Consider the following 20,114-nt stretch of genomic DNA (forward strand, 5'->3'; position numbering starts at 1 on the left):
ACGGTGTGGCAATATTGTTCTCTGCTCAAGAAACGCACCCTGTTTCCCAGAAAGGCTGATGGGAACATGTGGCGTATCGTGCTGAAACAGCCAAGACGCTTGTGTTTCCTACATTAGCTTGTATATCTGTATGCGACATTATGCAATGCAGGCAGAACATTAGCGACATAGTTAGGGTAAAGAACATATAGGTTTTACCTAAAAGAACCAAACAAGTTGTGTCAAAGTAGGAGACATTTCCAGTTAAAATACTAAGATTTTCATACTTTCTTATAAGCAATATTGCTAGAACTACGGCTTTCCTTTTCAAATTTCATTATAATCCCTAAAAAGGATGTTTCTAAAAATCTTACTACTCTACAGGCAAAGGCATGCTTATTTTACAGATGGAGACCAAGATCAACAGCGAACTGCAATTGCTTAAGATTCAGATGCCCAAGCCAGGATTGTACATTAGCATCTCTCAGCTTACGCAGAATCCACTGAACACGCTTCAGCGTGCTCAGGCCATCAAACAGGACGCCAAGAAGCCTACTGATTAATAACCCATGGACATGACCAGGCCACTTCCATCGTTGTTCAGGCATTGCCATCTGCTGCTTCAAAGACAAAAAGCCCCATAGTAAAACATGACTGAAAGGCCTTACCATTTTTTAAGCTGTCAAAACCCAAGGAATGTCGAATTTCTTTCAAAGTGGTTCCATGGGCTCCAAGCTCTACCATTCCCATGGCTATTGCAATGCTCAGAGGAGAGAAAAGAATATTCTCATCTTCTCTTGTAGCTCGTAGCTGATTGTAAACATTCACAGAAAGTTCAGCAATGGTTTCATCAGGAAAATTTGTCTTGAAGGCTTTGCCTTGCAAAACAAGCAAAGACAACAGTCCAAGGAAATACATGTCTTCAGATTCTAAGATCTGCAAGATAAATTTTGGAGAAAATAAGTTAACCTTGTTCAAGCAATAAGAGATTCAACTTGAGAGAAAAAAGAATAGTAAACTTTTAATCTTAAATGTGTGGGGAAAAAACCTACTTATGGAGTTCAATGCACAATTCAGCTATTTGGAGGAGAAACTAATACATATATTAGTAATGATCTATTTTGAAAAAAATAACCTGCTTTGTTATGTGACTTCATGCTTTTGAAATCTTTCAGTAATAGATTAATAAAACACAGCTTCTACAGAAAGAGACCACAAAGCCACAGCAACGCCTTTCCTACTTCTACTTTTTTAATTTTGCTGTTGTCATCGTTAAGCAATGCTGATCTGGAATTGGTACATGTTTCTGTACTTGTTCACCATGGAGACCTATAAATCCACATTTCTTTTATTTGACCTTCCAGTAAGATGCAACTTATTCATCTAAGTCACTCTAAGCCCCAAACTGATAAAACTATTTCCAGCACTGTAAGAGACCTTGCTGACACCAGTGACAACCGAAATGTACCATGATGTTGCTCAGTTGCAAAGCACATGGCAAGCAGCCACAAATTCTTTGAAAGAAAAATAAATCGTGCCTTAGTTACCAAATGAAATCCCTTTTGTTAGTAAATAATGGTGAGAGGTTGGATAGTTATGCTAGCTAGGAGACAATACCTGCTCAGAGATCTTCAGAGGTTAAAGTTACTGCAGACACCAGTGAGAAAGATCCAAAAGGGGAAACAAAAAAGTAAACTAAATAGAAACAAGGGTTAGCACTAATGCTTTTGACTAATCCATATTCCAAGCTTTGCTAAACTGCTTCAGTAAGGAACAGTTCTCACTGTCCCAGTTTAGCTCATCGCACACCTACTGGTATTAACATTCCAGCTCCTGAAGCAGTGTACGTGTTTCTCCATCCTTCCATTTTTTCCTTTAAACTTCATGCTGCCGTGGCATCTGACCCACTACAGCCAAGTGTCTTGGGTCAGAAGTATCAAGCCAACAGAGCTCGCATTTCAATTCCTTCTCTTCGCTGCTGACGATATCTCAAACACATAACTAAGTAAAGATTCCTGAAGCAGTACGTTAGACAGTACAAGACTAAAAGCTTTAGTCCAGAAGTTGTAGTTGTTGTGCCAGTCTGCAGGGCTTGTCAGCATGGGACAAATTTGTGTGAATGTGCTATTCTGTTGCTCGACTGAAGTCAATTCGCATGCATCCAGCCCAAGTGCCTCTGCCTTATGCTTCCTAGCTCTCCTGTGTCTGCAGCTACCACGGGTTTCTATATACCTGACAGAGACCCTTAGTGAGCTTTAGACAACATCTACATTACGTATTTCATCTTCAAAGGACTATGTAGCATTATCTAATTAACTCACACTACACTGAATGATACATAATTTAAGCATTATTACGCACATTTTATAGCTGAGAAATTGTAAAAAGCAACAGAGTACCCATACATGCCTTGGCAGCAACTCATGCAGTCATTAATTAAGATTCTTCCTGTCCCCTAGCCGTGGATCAGCCTTTTGTTTATTTTTGCACTGAGAAAACTAAATAGATGAGCCAGTGCTGCAATCACATGCTTCAGGGGACCAGGACAGGCTCTTCGTAGAGCTAGAGCCTTGTTTCTCCCCTGCCCCACACCTCCTTTCTGCTGATTGCTTCCGTATATGTATGAAATATGCCTCTCTTCTCAATTTCTAATAAGCCCTCTCCTATGCTGGCATCACTTCATCTCTCTGAACTACCTGATCAACCTTTCTCTGATTCTCAGCAAGATATCAAAAATCTCCACCGTGGGCACTTATTCTATTCAAGAATGGCACAAAATAAGTCATATAAGCCTAAAGCACCAGCTTTGTATTGTGCTCATTGCTTGATGACTACGTATTTCAGTACACTTGCAAAACTACCCAGCACTTCACCGCTGCCCAACGGAAAACACTTCAGATTGAGCCACGACCATCGTAACTTACTTGATAAAGACTGAGACAAACTTTTTATTGTCCAAAACATCATCACCATACCACAAACTTCCCCAATAACTGCTGTTCTTAATAGCAGTTAATTTTTTTTTTTTAGTCTGTCCATTTATTAACTATTGACTTAAGGATATTAAGGTTTCTGTTACAGAAAATAACTGGATTTCTCTGTTTTCTTTGTGATTCTGGGCTTTCTAGATTTCCTTATTTAAAAAACCAAGAGCATACATATCTCCCAATGTTACATAATACAAGACTTCATTCAGCACATCACTGTGATAGACCAAGCCCAGGTATTAGTCTCTCATCCTAAAAGGTGTAGGAGGGAAGAAAGGCTCATAAATATAAATCACGCAGGAGGTCTACAGCAGTGTCAAAAATGGTACCCAAACAGATACACAAGTGGAAGCTCATCTATCTTTTGTTGAGGATGAACCCAAAGCGTCATCACCGCTTGTAAACTAGCCTGTAATTCTGGGGAATCTCACATCCTAATCTAAGACAACAGGTTTCGTTGCTCAATGCAGACGCAATTATACAGACAGCTAAGCTCTTCCCCCCGTACCAAGAACTGTTTGACCTCACTTTCAGACCTGACAAAGTTACAATAGACATAAGACAATCTTCAATTTTAAAAAAAGAAAATTTCCCCAGCCTTTTAATTGCAGAGGCAGCTATTCAGCACTCCATCACTGATCTTTGTCCTATGTGCTACTGCCAGACAGGCTTAAATAATTGCAGGGGGAGAAAGAAGGAAAACTTATACATCTTAATGAAGTGCTTAACACGTAGGTTAGACTATCTGGATGCTAATAAAATATGTGGTATCAGACAATGCTAAAAAAATAATTATAAACAAATCAAAGTCATCTTTCTTTCTGACCACTCCTGAACAGCTCCCCATGTGAAATAATCAACTTACAATATTTTTAATTACTTTGTTGGACACAAGAGAGAAAAGTTACATAGACGGGGACAAACAAGATTTATACCGAAATGCTTTTATAAGACAAAGTACCAAAAAGTTGCACTTAGTCTTTAAATACACGCTTAAATCCCACTGATGGCAATACAAGAGGTGAAGCTGCACAGAATTAAATTTCCCTGTAGGAATGAACTACTGCCAAACCACCTAGATTTCCCCCCGCTGCCCCTTCCACATCACTTTCAGTCTAGAGAGGTTTCCTAACAGAGTTCACAGCGAACTTCCACACACACGTCCAGGGAAAAGGAAGAGAGCCAGGGAGGTGGGAATGAGCACGCAGGTATAGGCAGAGGATGCGACGAGCTTGTTTGCTGGCAGTGCTCTGAAGTTATTTATAAAAATCACTTCCCCACAATGTCTGAACAAGAGTACAACGTATGGGAAGATGTTTTAAAGCGAACTGAAGACCTGTGGGAGATGGTCATTGGGGAGAAGGCTGTAAAACAGAACAGACATCTGATCGAGCCTTGCCAGCCAATGTGACAATGGTCTAATCTGAGATGTCTGGGGTAAATTCTGCAGTTCAATTCTTTCTGCACTTCTGGCACAAGCGTACACTCTTCTACTGACAACTGGGAATCCAGCTCTTAATTATCATTCTAGTCCTAGCAGTTACTGCTTCTCTGATTCTGTCTCACTTTAGGCTATATTACTTTTGGTTTTATGCTTCCTCATGCCTCTTCATGCAGCAGGTCTTGATCCAACGAACAGCTGAGCACTTATTACGGTGCAGCACATTCTCAGCATCTCTCTTCAGTAAGAGTCAAGTGCACTCTGTTTTGTTTCCACAGCAGTATGGAGAGCATTTTTTAAACTGCCTGTACCCTATGCACAAACATACTTTAAGTGAAGGAAATGAAGCTGAACATTATGTAATGTATGTCCAGGAAGTTAACCAGTTCCCATGAGTATCGTCAAACTTTTTAGTCAGTCTTTTTAGACTCTTCCTCAGAGTCATCAGCAGTACAGTCTGTCACAGCTGTTCCGCATCAGTGAAATCTAGTGAACTAATACTGTGTCAGCTGAAAAGAAGTCATAGTCCACACTGAACAATAATTAAAAAAAAAAACTCAAGAACCATTACTTTCAGATGTTACTGCGTGCGTTTTGCATTTATTGGCTACCAATATGAATGAAAAAAGTTGTTAAAATTACCTTCACTCCTCAATCACAAAGACATTAAGACCAAAAATACGAATTTGTTTGAGGGCCAGCCTCCGACGAAATCTAAGCTCTGTGTTATTTTATCTTATTCTTCTCGTGTTTCTGCTCTAGGTACAGAGACATGCCTGTTTTGTCTGGGGGCTTCTTCTGCCTTTGGACACTGTTCTGTACAGGGTTTAACAGTTTCTTGGATACAACTTAAATGAAAGGCACTCCTGTTGTTCTTATTTTTTGTCACCTTCTCACACATTACTTAATAATAAAAAAGAGATTCCAGATAGATGTCATTCAGTAGGTACTTGCATTGAGGTCATGACTAGTTTAATTTACAGATAACCATTTCGTTCAAAATTTCAGAAACCTTCTGTAAAGATTTCACCAGTCCTGAAATTCAGGCTACTGCATTTCAACGACAGGTCACAACCAGCTCCGTGTCAAGGCAGCATTCCTGTTCATTTGCCCTGTGGCCAGCACAGATGTACTCCTGTGCACGGGCAGAAGGAACACCAGTTTTAATAATGTTTGAATAGAAAGATTCACAGGCTAGAATACAGGACTGATTCACTACAGCTCTTGCTCCCCAAGCATAAGGCTGGAATGACTAAGAGGAAGCAGAACATCGCCCCCTCACACCCACAAATTCTGAACTATTCAGTTCAGGACATATGCTTTCAGAAAAATGCAAAAGGGGCAAGCATCCTCTGTAAGACAAGATATTTTGAGAGGTATCATATCAACAAACTCAAACTGAGTTCACAGACATGAAGTACCTTACTGTAGGAAGGTGTCAAAAACTCAATTAAGTGTTGAATTCTAGTACCTTCTGCATGCCAGACAGGTTGAAAAAATGGGTTATAATTTCCTTGCCTTTTACACCTTTACAGAATGTGGGTTTTATAAAGCAACTCATTTATGGCTTTAAAAACCTGCAAAATAAAGCTGTGATATATTGCCTCAGTTCCTCAGCACACAGAAACTGAACTAAGATTAGTTGCCTTAAAGATTACTCTTGGCTACATGCAAGCTAAACACCAAAGGTGTGGAAAGTACAAACGAGAAAAACTGCTGATTCCTTCTGATCAGTGTGCAAAAGAAAAGCTTGGAGAGAAAAATAAGCGCGGTAACAGGACTGATAACATTCTCTCCTGTAAAGAAGAGCATCTGCAGGCACAGACAGAAGTCTGGAAGAACAATTTTATAAAGCAAGAGATGAATTTACTCAGGGAACAAGCCCTGCTGCCCAGAGGAAAAAAAAACAAAACAAAAACCACTATTTATCTAGGTAGGAGCTGGGTGCTTCCTCATTCCCCTCAACCCAACCAAAACCACATCATGTTTATGACATTAATTATGAAAGGATACGAGTTTGGTGAAATTCAGCCACTACTGCTTTGCCCGTTCGTAAACACAACAATTGCTGCAGTCACTTTTACTCTAGCTGATTTCTTGTTGGCAATCCTATCAAGCAATACAACATAAAAGAGGGAGGGACTGCGTAACTAGTAGTAAGAATTTAGAAAATAAACACAACCCTCCCTCCAAAAACAAACCAGTGAACATCAGTTAAGCATAGATGCACTGAGCAGTTAGCAAGATCATTAGCTGTCCACCGAGGACCAGGCAGTGGTTGTCATGGCTACCCTGAACGATGTGCAAAGGAGGGACACAGCATAAGGTAGAGCTCCTCGACCAGCTCAGGCTTGCCTCGGGCATGCTGCCCTGCAACAAGAAGGGAGCATGGCTCCTACCACAATCTCAAAATTCTTACAAATCCACTCAAACAGTTCGACCTGCAGAAAAAATGTAAGAATTGTTTCTTCAATCCCTTCTGCTTTGTCCAGGAATCCAGTCTTTCAGGTTTTTATTTATTTAAAGATTGCATAAAAATTGCATCTCCACGTAGCACCCCTGTTCTCACACCTGGAACACTGTTGTTTTACCTCGAGAAAATCCCACAGAAGTAATGCGGCACTTCCTCCCACCTGCCGCTTACTTTGTTCACTGTCCCTTTCCTCCTCCCGTTCACTCGCTGCTCTCTTCCTCCAGCACGGGGACTGACAGAAGTGTACTACGAAACCAGGCTGCAACTTGAGTTGACAACCTGAAAAATAATTTCCTTTACGTAACAACTGAAAGCAGGCAGGTATACAGGGGACAGCAGCGCAAAGGCCGAACACTGTAATGAAGCATCTGAATAGGAAATCCACGTCCTGCCAACTGCTATAAGGGTCTCCTTACACAATGCACTAGGGCATGTTTACATGTGGAGCTGAGATACAGGAGAGCCTGCCTGAAGGCGTTAGGAGGTAAATGAAAGTACCAGTTCTCAGAGCAACACATATGCAACTCATGAGCCATTGCTTATAGCGCAAAGAATACACACAATGAAATGGGAGAATAACTAGATGTGCACAAAATGTTTTAAGTTACAGCTACTGTGGACAGTGCGAGCAGTACATGAAGTCATCTACAAAGTACTTTGGTTATTAGAAGTGGTGACAATGTGAAATTATACATGCCTCTTGACACCAGGCAGGCACATAAATGCTAGTGATGACGTGCGTTACATTTAGCCAGCAAGTCAACTCCTTCATATTGGGATACATATCTACATTTTCTGTGTTGCAAAAAATGTTTATCCTTAGCTTAGGTGAGTGTATGATCTTGTCAAACAGAGATTCTACAGACACATCTAGAATCATTAAGCTTGTTTAAACCTGTTTGTTTCAGAGATGTGAAATGACATCCGTATTTCAGTCTGCACAAACATCAGTAATAAAGTTATGGAATTTTATCACCATCTGCCAATTATGGAGTCACTGCCTTCTGGAGCAGGAAACCTTGCGGTCAACTTCATTAGAAAGCAGCACAATAACAATATAGCAAACACTGCGGTACTCAAACCTCTAGTATGTAGTGACTAAGACAAAGAAGAGTCATTCTGTAAAAAAACATTTGGATCATACTAAAACCTTGCTCATCAACGCACAGCAAGGCATACCCCTCAGGATTCTTTATTTTCCTTTTTTAAATGGCCCCGTAACACCAGCAACTTCTAGAAAACCTGAAAGAAAAATGGTACGCTGAAAACTTCCATATTGACAATTTCTACCATTAAACCCCAAACGTTTTTAAACTTTCATGGAGCTTGGCACTGAGTCACTAACCTGCCGAGGCAATTATGCAAGCCAAAGTTCTCTTAATTGAGCTTCCTCAAGCATAATCCCTCAGCTCCAATTAAAAAATAAAAAGAGATGCTGAGAAGCCATGTCCAAAATACTTAAATTTGAATAGCCTAAAGCAAACATCTAAATCCACGTCTAGACAGCTAAGAAAAGGTGGTCTTATTTCAAAAACTACTACTATAAGGCCTGAAATTGTGAGGATCCATATACAATTTTTCTATTTGTTTCTCTGTGTAGAAGAAAAAAATTTTTAGAAATTCTTTGGCAGAGTGTTTATTTGTGACAGCTACAATGTGCTCCACAAAGTAAAACCTCTAAATAAGAGAACACAAAACAAACAAGCTCTGTGAAGGAGAAAGTTTGAAGTATTAGAGAATTTGGGCTCAGAATTGGAGATGTGCACATAGCCCTTCTGAGAAAGTCAATAAAGTCTGACGGGGGAGATCTTCCAGGCTAGAGACTGAAATACTACTACATAGGATCGGCTTTCGACAGATCAAAAGCAGGGGGTCTATCTGTCAAGTTCCACAGAAGCAGGTTAATCAGGCACAGATGAAATTTGGTTTTTTTTCTACATATTTATGTTTCAGTGAAGGTTGTCAGTCCTGTACACTACTCTGAATAAGGTTACTCTCATGCATGTTGGTCCTACGGTGAAGACATTGACTTCATTTTACTATGGAAGGAGGGACAGCATCCAGACACAGGAGGTGAAGCTGTGTCTTACAGGCTCTCAAGAACCAATTTCGACAAGTTCTACTTTTGGACTTTTCTTCTTTTGAATGAACAAGCCAACATAGTACTCCACTCACAGTGCAAGCAGCTAGGGAAGATACCCCAGATGAGACAGTAGCATTGTTTTTCCCCTCTCAGATTTCCTTAGGGTAGTTTGGGAAAGGAAGAAAGAGGAAGGGTGCGCTCTGGTTTGGCAGCAGTTGTTTTCTATCAGAAGCAGGGGAAATGGCACAATCCAATCAGTTATTTTAGACACAAGAATAAATTCTTGCCTGCTCTTGTGTATACTGCAATTCCTTTACTTACAATAAGTCACAATTCTGTTATTTTCCTGTGAAATTCAGCTGATCAGCAAGCTCCCAGAAGCAAGCTCCCAACTATAATTTAATTAAAAGGGCAGCAGCTAAGTTTCACCATATGCAACTGCCAGACGCAACCATTGCAGCTAAGTCTAAAGGCGACATCACTTCATGTACTGGAGCGTAGTTTTATAAGCGATGAAAGCTGTCACTTATGTCACAGACTTCGCTGTAATGCTCGATATTACAGTTTCAGCAGAACAAAAAAAATATTAATAATACATTTTGTGAAACATTTATAGCAAGCAAGTTTGGAATGCAATGTTTCAAGTGCCATACACTTTCTTGCAACTCCATATATATGCATAAATCCACTTGGGATAAGTTACATTAGACTATATATTTCACCTGGCATTATACAAGCTCTCACAGCCAATTTTAAACCTTCAGAATTGGAGAACTGAAGGACACAATTAACTAGGGATAAACAAAAATAGAACGCGAGCCCTTCACTATTTAATGATTCACAGGAATAGGGAATACTGCATGAAAAGTACCTTAAAATTGTTTCTCTTTGGAGGAGACTTGGATGCATTGCCAAAGCCTACCAATCAACTGAGGAAATTTTTTTAATGTCTTTAGCAAACTGCAATGAAGAACAATAGTCTTTAAATCATCCCAAAATAACTGAATAGACAAGGTATCAAAAGTTCAAAGCAGAATTTAATACTTCAACAGATTGTTCAGCTTGCTTCACAAGGACTTCAGAAGAAAAAAGATCAGGCTATAGATATAACTGCATCAAGATGATAAAGAAAGTTAATTAAAATGTATCATGATTTCAGAAAGAAGTCTATTGCTTCATAAACTGAATGCAAGTCTGACATACAAAACAGCTTGCCTTCCTACAAAACAACCTTGGCTTCAGATTTGCAATCAACATTGGGCCCTATTTACATTTAGGTAATGTCACTATTGCCAGGAGAGTTATCATTCACTTACGTTAACACTACTTAGATCAGAATTAGTTTCTTACTTTACAGTAATAAGATTTACAGATTGTTTTAGTAGAAAAACAAAAACAGAAACCCCCCAATTAACCCTAGCATTAAAAGTAGATGTTATACCCTGATTAATTACAAATGCCAATTCATTATTACAAGGATTGTTATTTATAATGAAAGTATGTTGTTTCTCTAATGCTGCTTAGTTTTCTGGTCCATTTCTATACAGAAGATACAAGATCGTCGCAGGCGACCTTCCAACCAGCTGCAATCTCTCTTAGAAGCAACTGCACCTACCAGATAGACTATCCTGACAGCCAGCACGAGCAGGGGCTGCAGGCTGGCCGGTGCTCACCATGGAGCCCAGCAGGGTGTCAGCATCGCTCCCCAGCACCCTGGCAGCCCTGGCATCTTCAGTGCTGGCAGCCGCTCTGGAGCCAGCCCAGGGACCGTCACCATCACCTTAATAGAGCTGTCCTGGCACTGCAGCTGAAGCTGGACACGGCCTGTAACAGACTGTTTTTAAAACCAGTTGAAAGAGCTGTTTTGGCAGGCGTGCTGAGCCTGACACAGAGCCACAGCTGAGACAAAAAATCCAAATGAAAACAGCCTGTAAAGCTGGTCTTGCACAAAAACTCCAGAGACAAAAGGACCACAAAGAAGAGTCACTCAAAAGGTGTTTACTTCAGAACCACCAAAATGGAGTCAATGAAGTACATTTCATCAAAATCAGTAACTCAGACAAAAATTTAGCACTACTATGTAAGCTTCACCACTTCAAATATTACCCTAAGATACCATTATAACATCTGTTACAAAATAGAGACTTTTTTTCCTAAAATCTACAGAATAAGCTGGATGCAAAATTCAGCTAGTAGTAGGACTTTTCACCCAGTAGTAGGACTTTTCACCCTCTATTTCACACAGTGGAAAACTCCAAACAAGGCATATGATCATTTCTTTTTGATGTGAAGGATGCTGACCACTGATCTTCCCAAAGGAGCAAGATGCCTGGAAAGACCACGTACAGAGGAAAATGAACCTTCTCCTTCCTCCTGCCCTCAGGCCAATGGCAATTCTTGCCTTTTAGGCTTCAGCATCATTGCTATCTGCTCTGCTAGTAGTTTCCATATATTTTCTAATATTTTCATTTTTCTCTCTTATCTCCACGATTTCTTCAATTCCAGAATACCAATTTTATATTGCTTCCAAGAACTTTTTTTTTTTTTTAAAAAAAAAAAAGGCAACCAGGGCAGATGCATTACAGACATGATTACAGAAACCAATACAGGCAGCTGATCAACTCATAGTATCCGGACAGGACAAAAAAAACAGCTAGCGTGGCATAGTGAACAGAATTGGCACTACAATCCTCACTTTTTTCTCCACATCATCATGCAAGTCCTTCCTCTCTCTTGCTTCTTCATTAGCACCCATGAACTTAACAGCTTAAAAAAAAAAAAAAAAAACAAAAAAAAAAAGGGAAACAATAGTAGCCTCATACTGTTCAAACTGGGTGAGCTGGCAGAATATGAAGACAAACAGCAAATTCAGCACCCTGCATGTGTTACTGAAATTGTTTTTGGTTTTTCTGGTTTTTTTTTTTTTGTTGTTTTTTTTTTTGTTTGTTTTGTTTTGTTTTTTTCCCCCCTCTCTTTCTGTTTCCAGCTTTCCCATTTATCCCTTGAAGCTGCTGCCATTCCAAATATTCTCTCTGAACAATCTCTGCTGTGCAGGTATCTTATCCACAACAGAAGATACATAGCAATCACACAAATACAGCTTTTTCAGTTAGAGGCAAAAAACAAAACTCTTCTATTTGGGAGGGGGGAAAAAAAAAAAAAAAAGAAGAAAATATTCACATTTTTCTTCTAATAGTTCTGTTTACCCTGGCCTTCGAGACCTATAGCTGTTGATATATCTGTCTTGGCTCACCACAGACAACACAGCTCAGTTTAGAGTCCAGTGTTCAAGCTGCGCCTGGGAAGTGGAATCCGGCCTTGAAGCGCACTTCTGCGGATCACTGTTCAAGCCTCACTGGTTTGTGTTTATGAGAACTGATGCTGTTCCAAGTATCCTCTTGATGATGAGCCATTTAAACACCACATGTAGGGAGCTGAATTTGTCTTAATCTTGCTTATTCTCCCACACAGGGAAGTTTGTATCATATATACGATTCTACACGCTAAAGCAATTCACATGAACAAAAGCAATTGTGAAGCACTAACAAAACAGTCCCCTTCTGTTGTTCACTGGCTTGTATCTATACAATCACCCCGCGGATATATGAACACATTTGTGGTATGTTTTGCAGAGAGGTGTTAGGGTTTTTTTGGTTGGTTGGTTTTGGGTTTTCGTGGGTTTGTTTTTGTGGTTTGTTTTTGTGGTTTGTTTAGTTTTGGCATTTTGATGTGTTTTTTTGTTGTTTTTTGTTTGGTTGGGGCTTTTTTTGGTTTTTGGGGTGGTTTTTTTTTTTTTTTAAGATTTTTAAATCGGTTTTTATAATACAAAGACTCTAATACCTTACAGAAAGTAATCGAGCCATTCCAACACTCAGAATGAAAAATGACAGTTGAAATCATTGTCTCCCCCTCCCCAAAACAGACTATCTGTTTTTCAGCAAGTATTAGGTGTTTCCTCTAGGATTTCCTATGGCAATTTAATATTAATTCTACCTTTTATTAAAGAGACTACAATACTACTCCCACTTTTTGTATTATATGCTATGATTCATGCGCGTCCAGTATTTTACATTGGTGGGTAATATGCACATTCTTCTTAAAAATTAGGTTAATCTTTTTAATTAGCGTGGCTTTGAAAACTAAATCGGCTAACCTGAATTCTTGTGTCTGTATATAAGGTCCCAATTCTCAAGCTTTCCACAGGTTACCTTGTTGTTACGTCTAAATTAAATGGTTAAATAGGCAAGGTGGACAGCTGTACCTCAAAGCAAGGAATTTTGACCCTGTCTGTGCCAACCAGTTCCATTAACACAGCAGAGAAGATTTTAATTTTCAATCAATATATCTCAGCTGCAAGCTCATTAGCCAACAATCAACCATAACGCGTTGCCTCATACAGACCTCCTGGAGCTGGTGCAGCTGTACACAGAAAGTCGCCCAAAGTGTGCACATCTTTTTAGTTATTCACCACAGAATAGTTATTCTATGGGATCCAAATGTACCCCAGTGTGTAAACAGGCAAAAGCTCATCTCTAAAATCGCAAAAAGAATCTGTAAATCCTTGAAGAAGCACACATCAACTGTATACGTTGTGGAAACTAGATTGTATACCCCAGCCACCTCTGTCTCATCATCAGATAAAGATTCTCACTGTGATAAACGAGATAGTGCTTAAAATTATAGTGAGCCCACCTCTTAGAGGGAGCAAAGCAGGCATGGTGGTGGAATTTAAAGGGGTAACATTACTTACACTACGAAATTATTCATGTAAAGTCCTTTTTAAGTTTATTACTTCTTCATTAAAAGTCATCCAAGGCAGAAGATACAGGCTCTCCAAGGGAAGAACAATGCTCAAAGATTTGGTGGTTGATGCAGTAAAATGCCTGCGTACAGGTGAAAGCAGCTCAACTGTATCAAGCATCCAATCCTGTCTGACATTCAATGGCATGGATCTCTCTGCACAGCTTAATGAGCAAAGAGTAATCAGCTGGGACATCAACTTCGTGCTTGTTTTCATAAAAATATAGAGATGCCAATTGCACCAAACAAACCTTAAACTGGACACATGTCTTTTCTAGCTCCCAAAGTCCGCAGTAACTGAGCCTATTAATAATAATGAAATAAAAGTTCACTACACAGATTTTCTCCCAGTGCTAAATTATAAAGCTAGACTTAAAACAACCTGGTCTTCACAGCATATAGAGTTGTAACATTTGAATGCTTACTCTGGCTACTAAATACAATAATAATGATGTCAAACATGACCACACACTTGCCTAGCTAAGACTTAAATTTATGTCTCTAGCCAGAAGTTAATAGCGTAACACTTGTTTTCCCATGATTCATGGGGTTTCAGGAATTGTTATGATGTACTAGGAGGGGCAATGAAAGGCCTAGTAAAATAATGGATTAAGAAAACTCTCAGTGCAGCAAGACTTGAAAACACACTTACCACAGCTGTAATTACAAGCCTGAATGGCCACTGCTGATCCCTAACCTCAAACACAGCTTACACTCCCATGCAGTGAGTCTGCATCAGGGAAAAAAAAATCTTTACCATGGCCTTATTAAACTAACATTTGCTTGTGCTTGTTTTAAAGGTTCTACTAGCTTAACCTGTTTATATAAAAAGAGTCACACCATGATGCTACAAAATTAGAGCACTACCTACCTCAAAGTCCTCAGGTTGTTCGGATTTCCATAGGTCTCACTGTCTTTTTACTGAATTGTTGCAGGAAGGGAATGGCAACCATATTCACCTGCTATTTGACATCGGCAACTCACCACTCACTCTAACAATTGCTGAGATCACTTTATCCAGGAATGCATACCAGACATTTTTCCCTGTAATCTCCTGATCAAACTGTGGATGTCTCAGTGTTATTTGGTTTATGATATTGCTAATGATTTATCACAGAGGTCGAGCTGGTTACTGTGAAATAAAAGCACTGCTTTTCAAAAGCCAGAATTATTTTCCATGTCCAAGTAACTTTCTCCTAAGCTTGACTGTGACACCAGTCCAGCTATGAATTCTTTAAGGCAGGTGCTTATTTTTCAGTTGGACTAACAATGATGCCAGTTGAGGTAGACAAGTATGAAAACAATGTGGATTTAAAAGCTCAGATTTTGCCAGTTTGAGGATGTTCTGTTCCAGTCTCTATCTTTGATATCAATCATGGAAGGACAAAAAAAAAAATCAATCTTTTAAATAAATAAAAATTTAAAATACTGTTCTGATTCTGTGCACACAGTGGATGGGACAAGCAAAGTCTCAAATTGCAGTAACAGAATGTCAGGCTGCATTTAACAATAGCATTTTGCTGGCAAAAGCAATGAAGCTCTGGAATAGGTTGCCCGGGAAGATCTCTGGATCTATTCATATCTGTTAGATCCCTTTAAGTAGGTTCGACAAGTATGTCAGCAGTCAAGAAATGGTTGACTAACTCAGGAAAGTAGATGAACTAGGGGAGTGAGTTCCTTGTATACAACTTACATTTTCTCCATCTTCCGTGTTCTGAAAAAGATACTTACAGACACAGGCATGTATACATACGCATGTACATCCCCACCCACATACATTCTATGGCTCCCTTAATAAAATACGATGTACCTCTTAAATACTGAAAAACAGTGCTGAAAAGGACTTTATCTAATGAGTAGTGATCTCACACGGAAGATGCACGAGAGGCAAAGCAAGAGGAAAAAAAACCTATATAAACCTGCTCCCGACCCATGTTCTATGCAAAACGAAACAACTGTAAAGGGAAAATCAGAAACAGTCCAGCTCAAAGTCTCTTTTGATTGAATGATTTTGGAATTCTTCGGCAAAGCAGGCAAGTAAGGTTCAAATCTCTGTCCTGTGTCAGGTATGGAAACACGGAAGTAGTCACTGTTTTGTGAGTTTGATGGCTGGCATATAAACCCCATTAGAAACCAAGTTCTGTTCATTACGCATCTTTGCTTTCACTTAAAAGGCCTGAAAATTTACAAATTTTTCCCTTGGCTTGAACTAGTATTACAAAAATGTTTGTGAGCTACTCAGAAAAATCTGCCTGTTTAACCACTCAATCCATAGGGGAAAAAAAGTTAATTACATAACCCAACTATATATTTAATATCCCAGGGCCAAGTCACTGTGTGTCCACAGGAAACATTAATAAACATGGTTTATTTCACTTCATAAGTGTTGTGATTACCATTTCTCAGTAACAGAAGTTATCAGCAATATGATACTTCTCTATACCTTATGAAACTGAACCAAAATGGCAAAGCCTACTTGAATTTAGCTCAAATGCCAGTTTACTGTGAACATGTTCTCCTTCTGTTCCTATGTATGTCAAAATTCAGGGCTGGGTTTCCGCGAGTGCAGCACGCTAGGGCTCAGCTGAGAACAGACAGGAGTTGCCAAGCACAGGACATAACAAGCCTCTAGTTTGGTGCCTAAATGGGAAGTAAATATTCCAGAACAAACACAAAAAAGTATGCTTGCTTGTTTTTGAAATTGTTACACCTTAAAGACTATGTAGAAATGGTCCTCTTTGCATGTCAGCTACTGAATGCCTGAGAAGTATTTAAGAAGTTTCATCTATGGAATGGAAAACACCACAGTCCTACATACTTAGAGCCCAAGACTCATTACAAGCAATTGAAAGACTTTAATTCTACCATATTTTGCACACATGAAATCTGCGTGCACCCAAAAAGCCTCTCAAGTTCACAAAATTCTTTTTATGTAATGAAAAATGTCAAGTCTATTTGAGGATGAGTACGTAACCCTTCTGCAACTGCAATATAACGTACAAAGTTGAAAGACTCAAGCTGAAGACAAACATCTTTTGTTTCTGATACAGGAGGAATTTAGAGATGGAATACACATTTTGTTTTCAAACATCAGAGACCAGCAACGAGAGAAAAAAAATGCTAAAACTACTGTGATCTGTAACAATACAAAACCCATTGCCGCTTGGTGTTTTTACCTCAGCAACCCGAGTCCTTTGTTACAGGACACTGACATTCCACTTCTGAACTGCTACCGAAACACCACCAAGCTGTCAGCTTCCATTCGAATACCGACCTAGCTGCATCTTTCTTGTTTTAAAGACAGACAAAATAACTCTGAATTGGTATGCACCGCTGTAGACTAACAAACCCAAATATTTCAATTATCAGTGAAAAGGAAACAAAAACTGGTAACTTTTCTTGCCATACAAACATGATGGTTACCACATAATTTAACATTAGAGAACTCTGAGTTGTGTGCTAAATTATCTTCAAGTGTAAGTCTAATGACATGTATATTTCATTGGAAGTCTTTGATGTGCTTAGTTTGGTGCAGAAACATGCTATCAACTCATCAGGTAATCACTTCCAACATATCAGAATATCGGATGGTCTAAATACCAACTTACACACTATGTACGAGTGCTTGCAATCCCTGTTTGCGTTACCAGATATAATAACGTCATGAGTTTTTAAAGGCATTTTTACCACAAAGGCTACTGCTAATACGTCTATGGCAGGCCTTTTTACCAGAAAGTTTCAAAACTTAACCAGTGGTGCATCCAGCATATGCACACAAGATTAGTCCAAGGCTAAGTCTTACAATTTTAATAGTTTTTCAGAATAAAAATATTCATATTTTTTACTCAAAACCAAGAAAAAGATCCCATTCCCACACAGTTAATCACAGGTGAATCTGTTTCATAGGCTACAGCCCAACACTACTCAGGCCTAGGAATATTCTAAAACAAATTAAAAAATGTACCAACAAGAAAAAATAAGTGATTTCCCTAAGCATTTCCATAGCTTGCATAAAGATATCAATTACATAGCTTGTCTTCTAAATTAATGATTCACAGTGATGGATTATTCATGCAAGTCAGCCAGCTGAACATTATACTTTGACTCTGGGGAGAAAGTATAGCATGTCTTAATTAACTGCATTTTGTATATGCCAGAAGAGAGACAGAAAAATTTTATTCCTCTAGTCAACTAGGTAAAACGTAAGAAAATAAAACTAGTGACAATTTAAATATGAAAAAATCTTCAGGAGTCTCCATAATCCATATTTAAAGTAAGCTAGGAAGCGCAAATTGCCTGAAGTGAGCTCTGAAAGTAGTTCCAAATTGCTGTTCTGTTGAACAAACTGACTTCGGATCTACTCCATTTAAGCATGAAAAAAGATGGAAATTTCATGTCAATATGCTGCTTCCTGTCTATGCACAACCTCAAAAGACTTGAGCGATGGCACAATTTATTGTTTCAAAAGGATATCAAGTATTTTCAGAGCCTTGATTGAAATGCAATTCAACACTAAATTTTCGTGTGAGTGAACATTACATTATTATCTCAAATATTTTCTAAACAAATGCTGTATTCTAACAGCCTCCTTGAACGTACATAACATTTATGTGCCGTGTAAGTCTATTGATGATATTTTCTACTTTGATCAGGCCAATGCAAAATACATCTACAATTCAAACTATCTAGGATTTGCAATTGTTAGCTTTCAAAGCGTTATTCAACCATTGTATTGAAAGATTTACAAAATAAAAACAGGAAGTGTATGATAAATGTTACCATTTATCCTTAGAGTAAGTAATATGAATGATCTAATACCTCTCAAAAATCTATTGCAAGCTGTTCTAGGATAGCAAAGACTGCCACGCCTGATGAATTAATATGACCACCTAGTTGCTTACATACAATACATTCAGGTTGTTAAAAATATTAATCATATCCAAATAGACCTCTACCTTTTAACAAACTAATACCCAGATGCCTCACACTCATTACTGGATTTTATTTTATGAGTACAAAGAGTCTGTTTTCATTTTACACTGGAGAAACGCAGGTTAAGTATAGATTAAACAACTTGTTCCCTACCAAAGGATCTAAAAAAAAAAAACAGTAAACTTTTTTCTTCTTCCTTTAAAACTACCCTACCCATTGGCGTTACCTTCTCTGAGCTCCCACTACAATCCTAGAGCCTTTCATTTTGTCCTTGCTCTCTTGGTGCTTCAGCAATATTTCTGGGGATTCTTCTAAAACCCTACAATTCTTAAGGAATTATGTAATAGCTCAAAGTTACACAGATAAGGATTAGGAAAGGATGGTGAACAGCAATTCAATTAGTCTCTACCAATCCTGAAATGATAAACAGTGGGAACACATATTATATATCTGCCTCCATAGGGCTTTCACTACAGGTAAAGATGATACCCTATCAGACCTAGCTCCTTGTAACAATTCTTACACACAGATTTGAATTTATGTTGCTTTCCTCTCCTTTCAAATACAAGATAGGCTAACGTTCTTGAGCAATATGCTTCCATCACTTCAACAATTTATTTTTGTTGTGACTGAGTGGAAGTTTGTCCTTTTGAAGCTAAAGGGTATTTTGCTGTCACTTCATATTTGAAGAGCTGGTATCAGTTATGTCAAATTCACAAGCGTACTGTGTTTTGATATTGTATGCACATTTTCCTCCCTCACATTTTTATATGAAAAATTACCAATGGCATTTTTTCGCTTCATGCATATCATCCCCTCAAAATAAATCTACTTACAGTCAATTTGTTTCTTATTGACTTTCATGGATATCTTCTCTACATGCCCTGCTGCTCCATATTCCCCATAATTAGACATTTCTGATTGCTTGTTTTTCTGATATTTGTTTTTCTTGGTTTCTCCTTGTAGTTCTAATATCCTGCTTTCTTTAGTATTTCAACACAGGCACAGTAGGGAGAGGAGATGGAAACTGCCAGCTACAGATGACACTGCGCAGCTTCTGTGCAACTGGAGACTCCAAAATCCAAAAGAGTTTTTGTGCTACCATGACATTTTCTATGCCTCAGAGATGCTGGAGAAGAAACTGAGAACAAGCATGGCTGTAGCATGCAGTGCCCGCACAGGTGACAGTGAACTGAGGAGCTGTGTTCAGGCATGCATGGCACACGAGACTTCAGAACCAGTTCCCAGGAAAAAGAACGAAAACACTCACAGCTACAAAGCACCACAAACATTGTTTCAGTCTGCTCAATCCTATCAGGCATCACCCTTCCATTAAGGATGTTACTCCTGTCTTGCTGAATTCCCAGTAGGTATTTTGAGATGCTTGTTACAAGCTGGGTTTGTCAGACAAGGGGCAGG

The 20,114-nt window shown here is 38.9% G+C and overlaps 1 protein-coding gene across 3 annotated transcripts in view; it reads right to left on the minus strand.

The window, feature by feature from the left end:
• LOC104334393 (neuroserpin) overlaps window positions 1-20,114 on the minus strand; it is a 53,248-nt gene that overhangs the window by 25,123 nt on the left and 8,011 nt on the right. For all 3 annotated transcript variants that reach the window (XM_075418371.1, XM_075418373.1, XM_075418372.1), the window contains exon 2: window positions 648-915. In XM_075418371.1, the coding sequence (XP_075274486.1) occupies window positions 648-897 (250 nt within the window). In that variant the 5' untranslated portion in view covers window positions 898-915. The remainder of the gene's footprint in view (window positions 1-647; window positions 916-20,114) is intronic.

The sequence above is a fragment of the Opisthocomus hoazin genome, chromosome 4 (genome assembly GCF_030867145.1).
Source record: "Opisthocomus hoazin isolate bOpiHoa1 chromosome 4, bOpiHoa1.hap1, whole genome shotgun sequence".
NCBI classification, from domain to species: Eukaryota; Metazoa; Chordata; class Aves; order Opisthocomiformes; family Opisthocomidae; genus Opisthocomus; species Opisthocomus hoazin.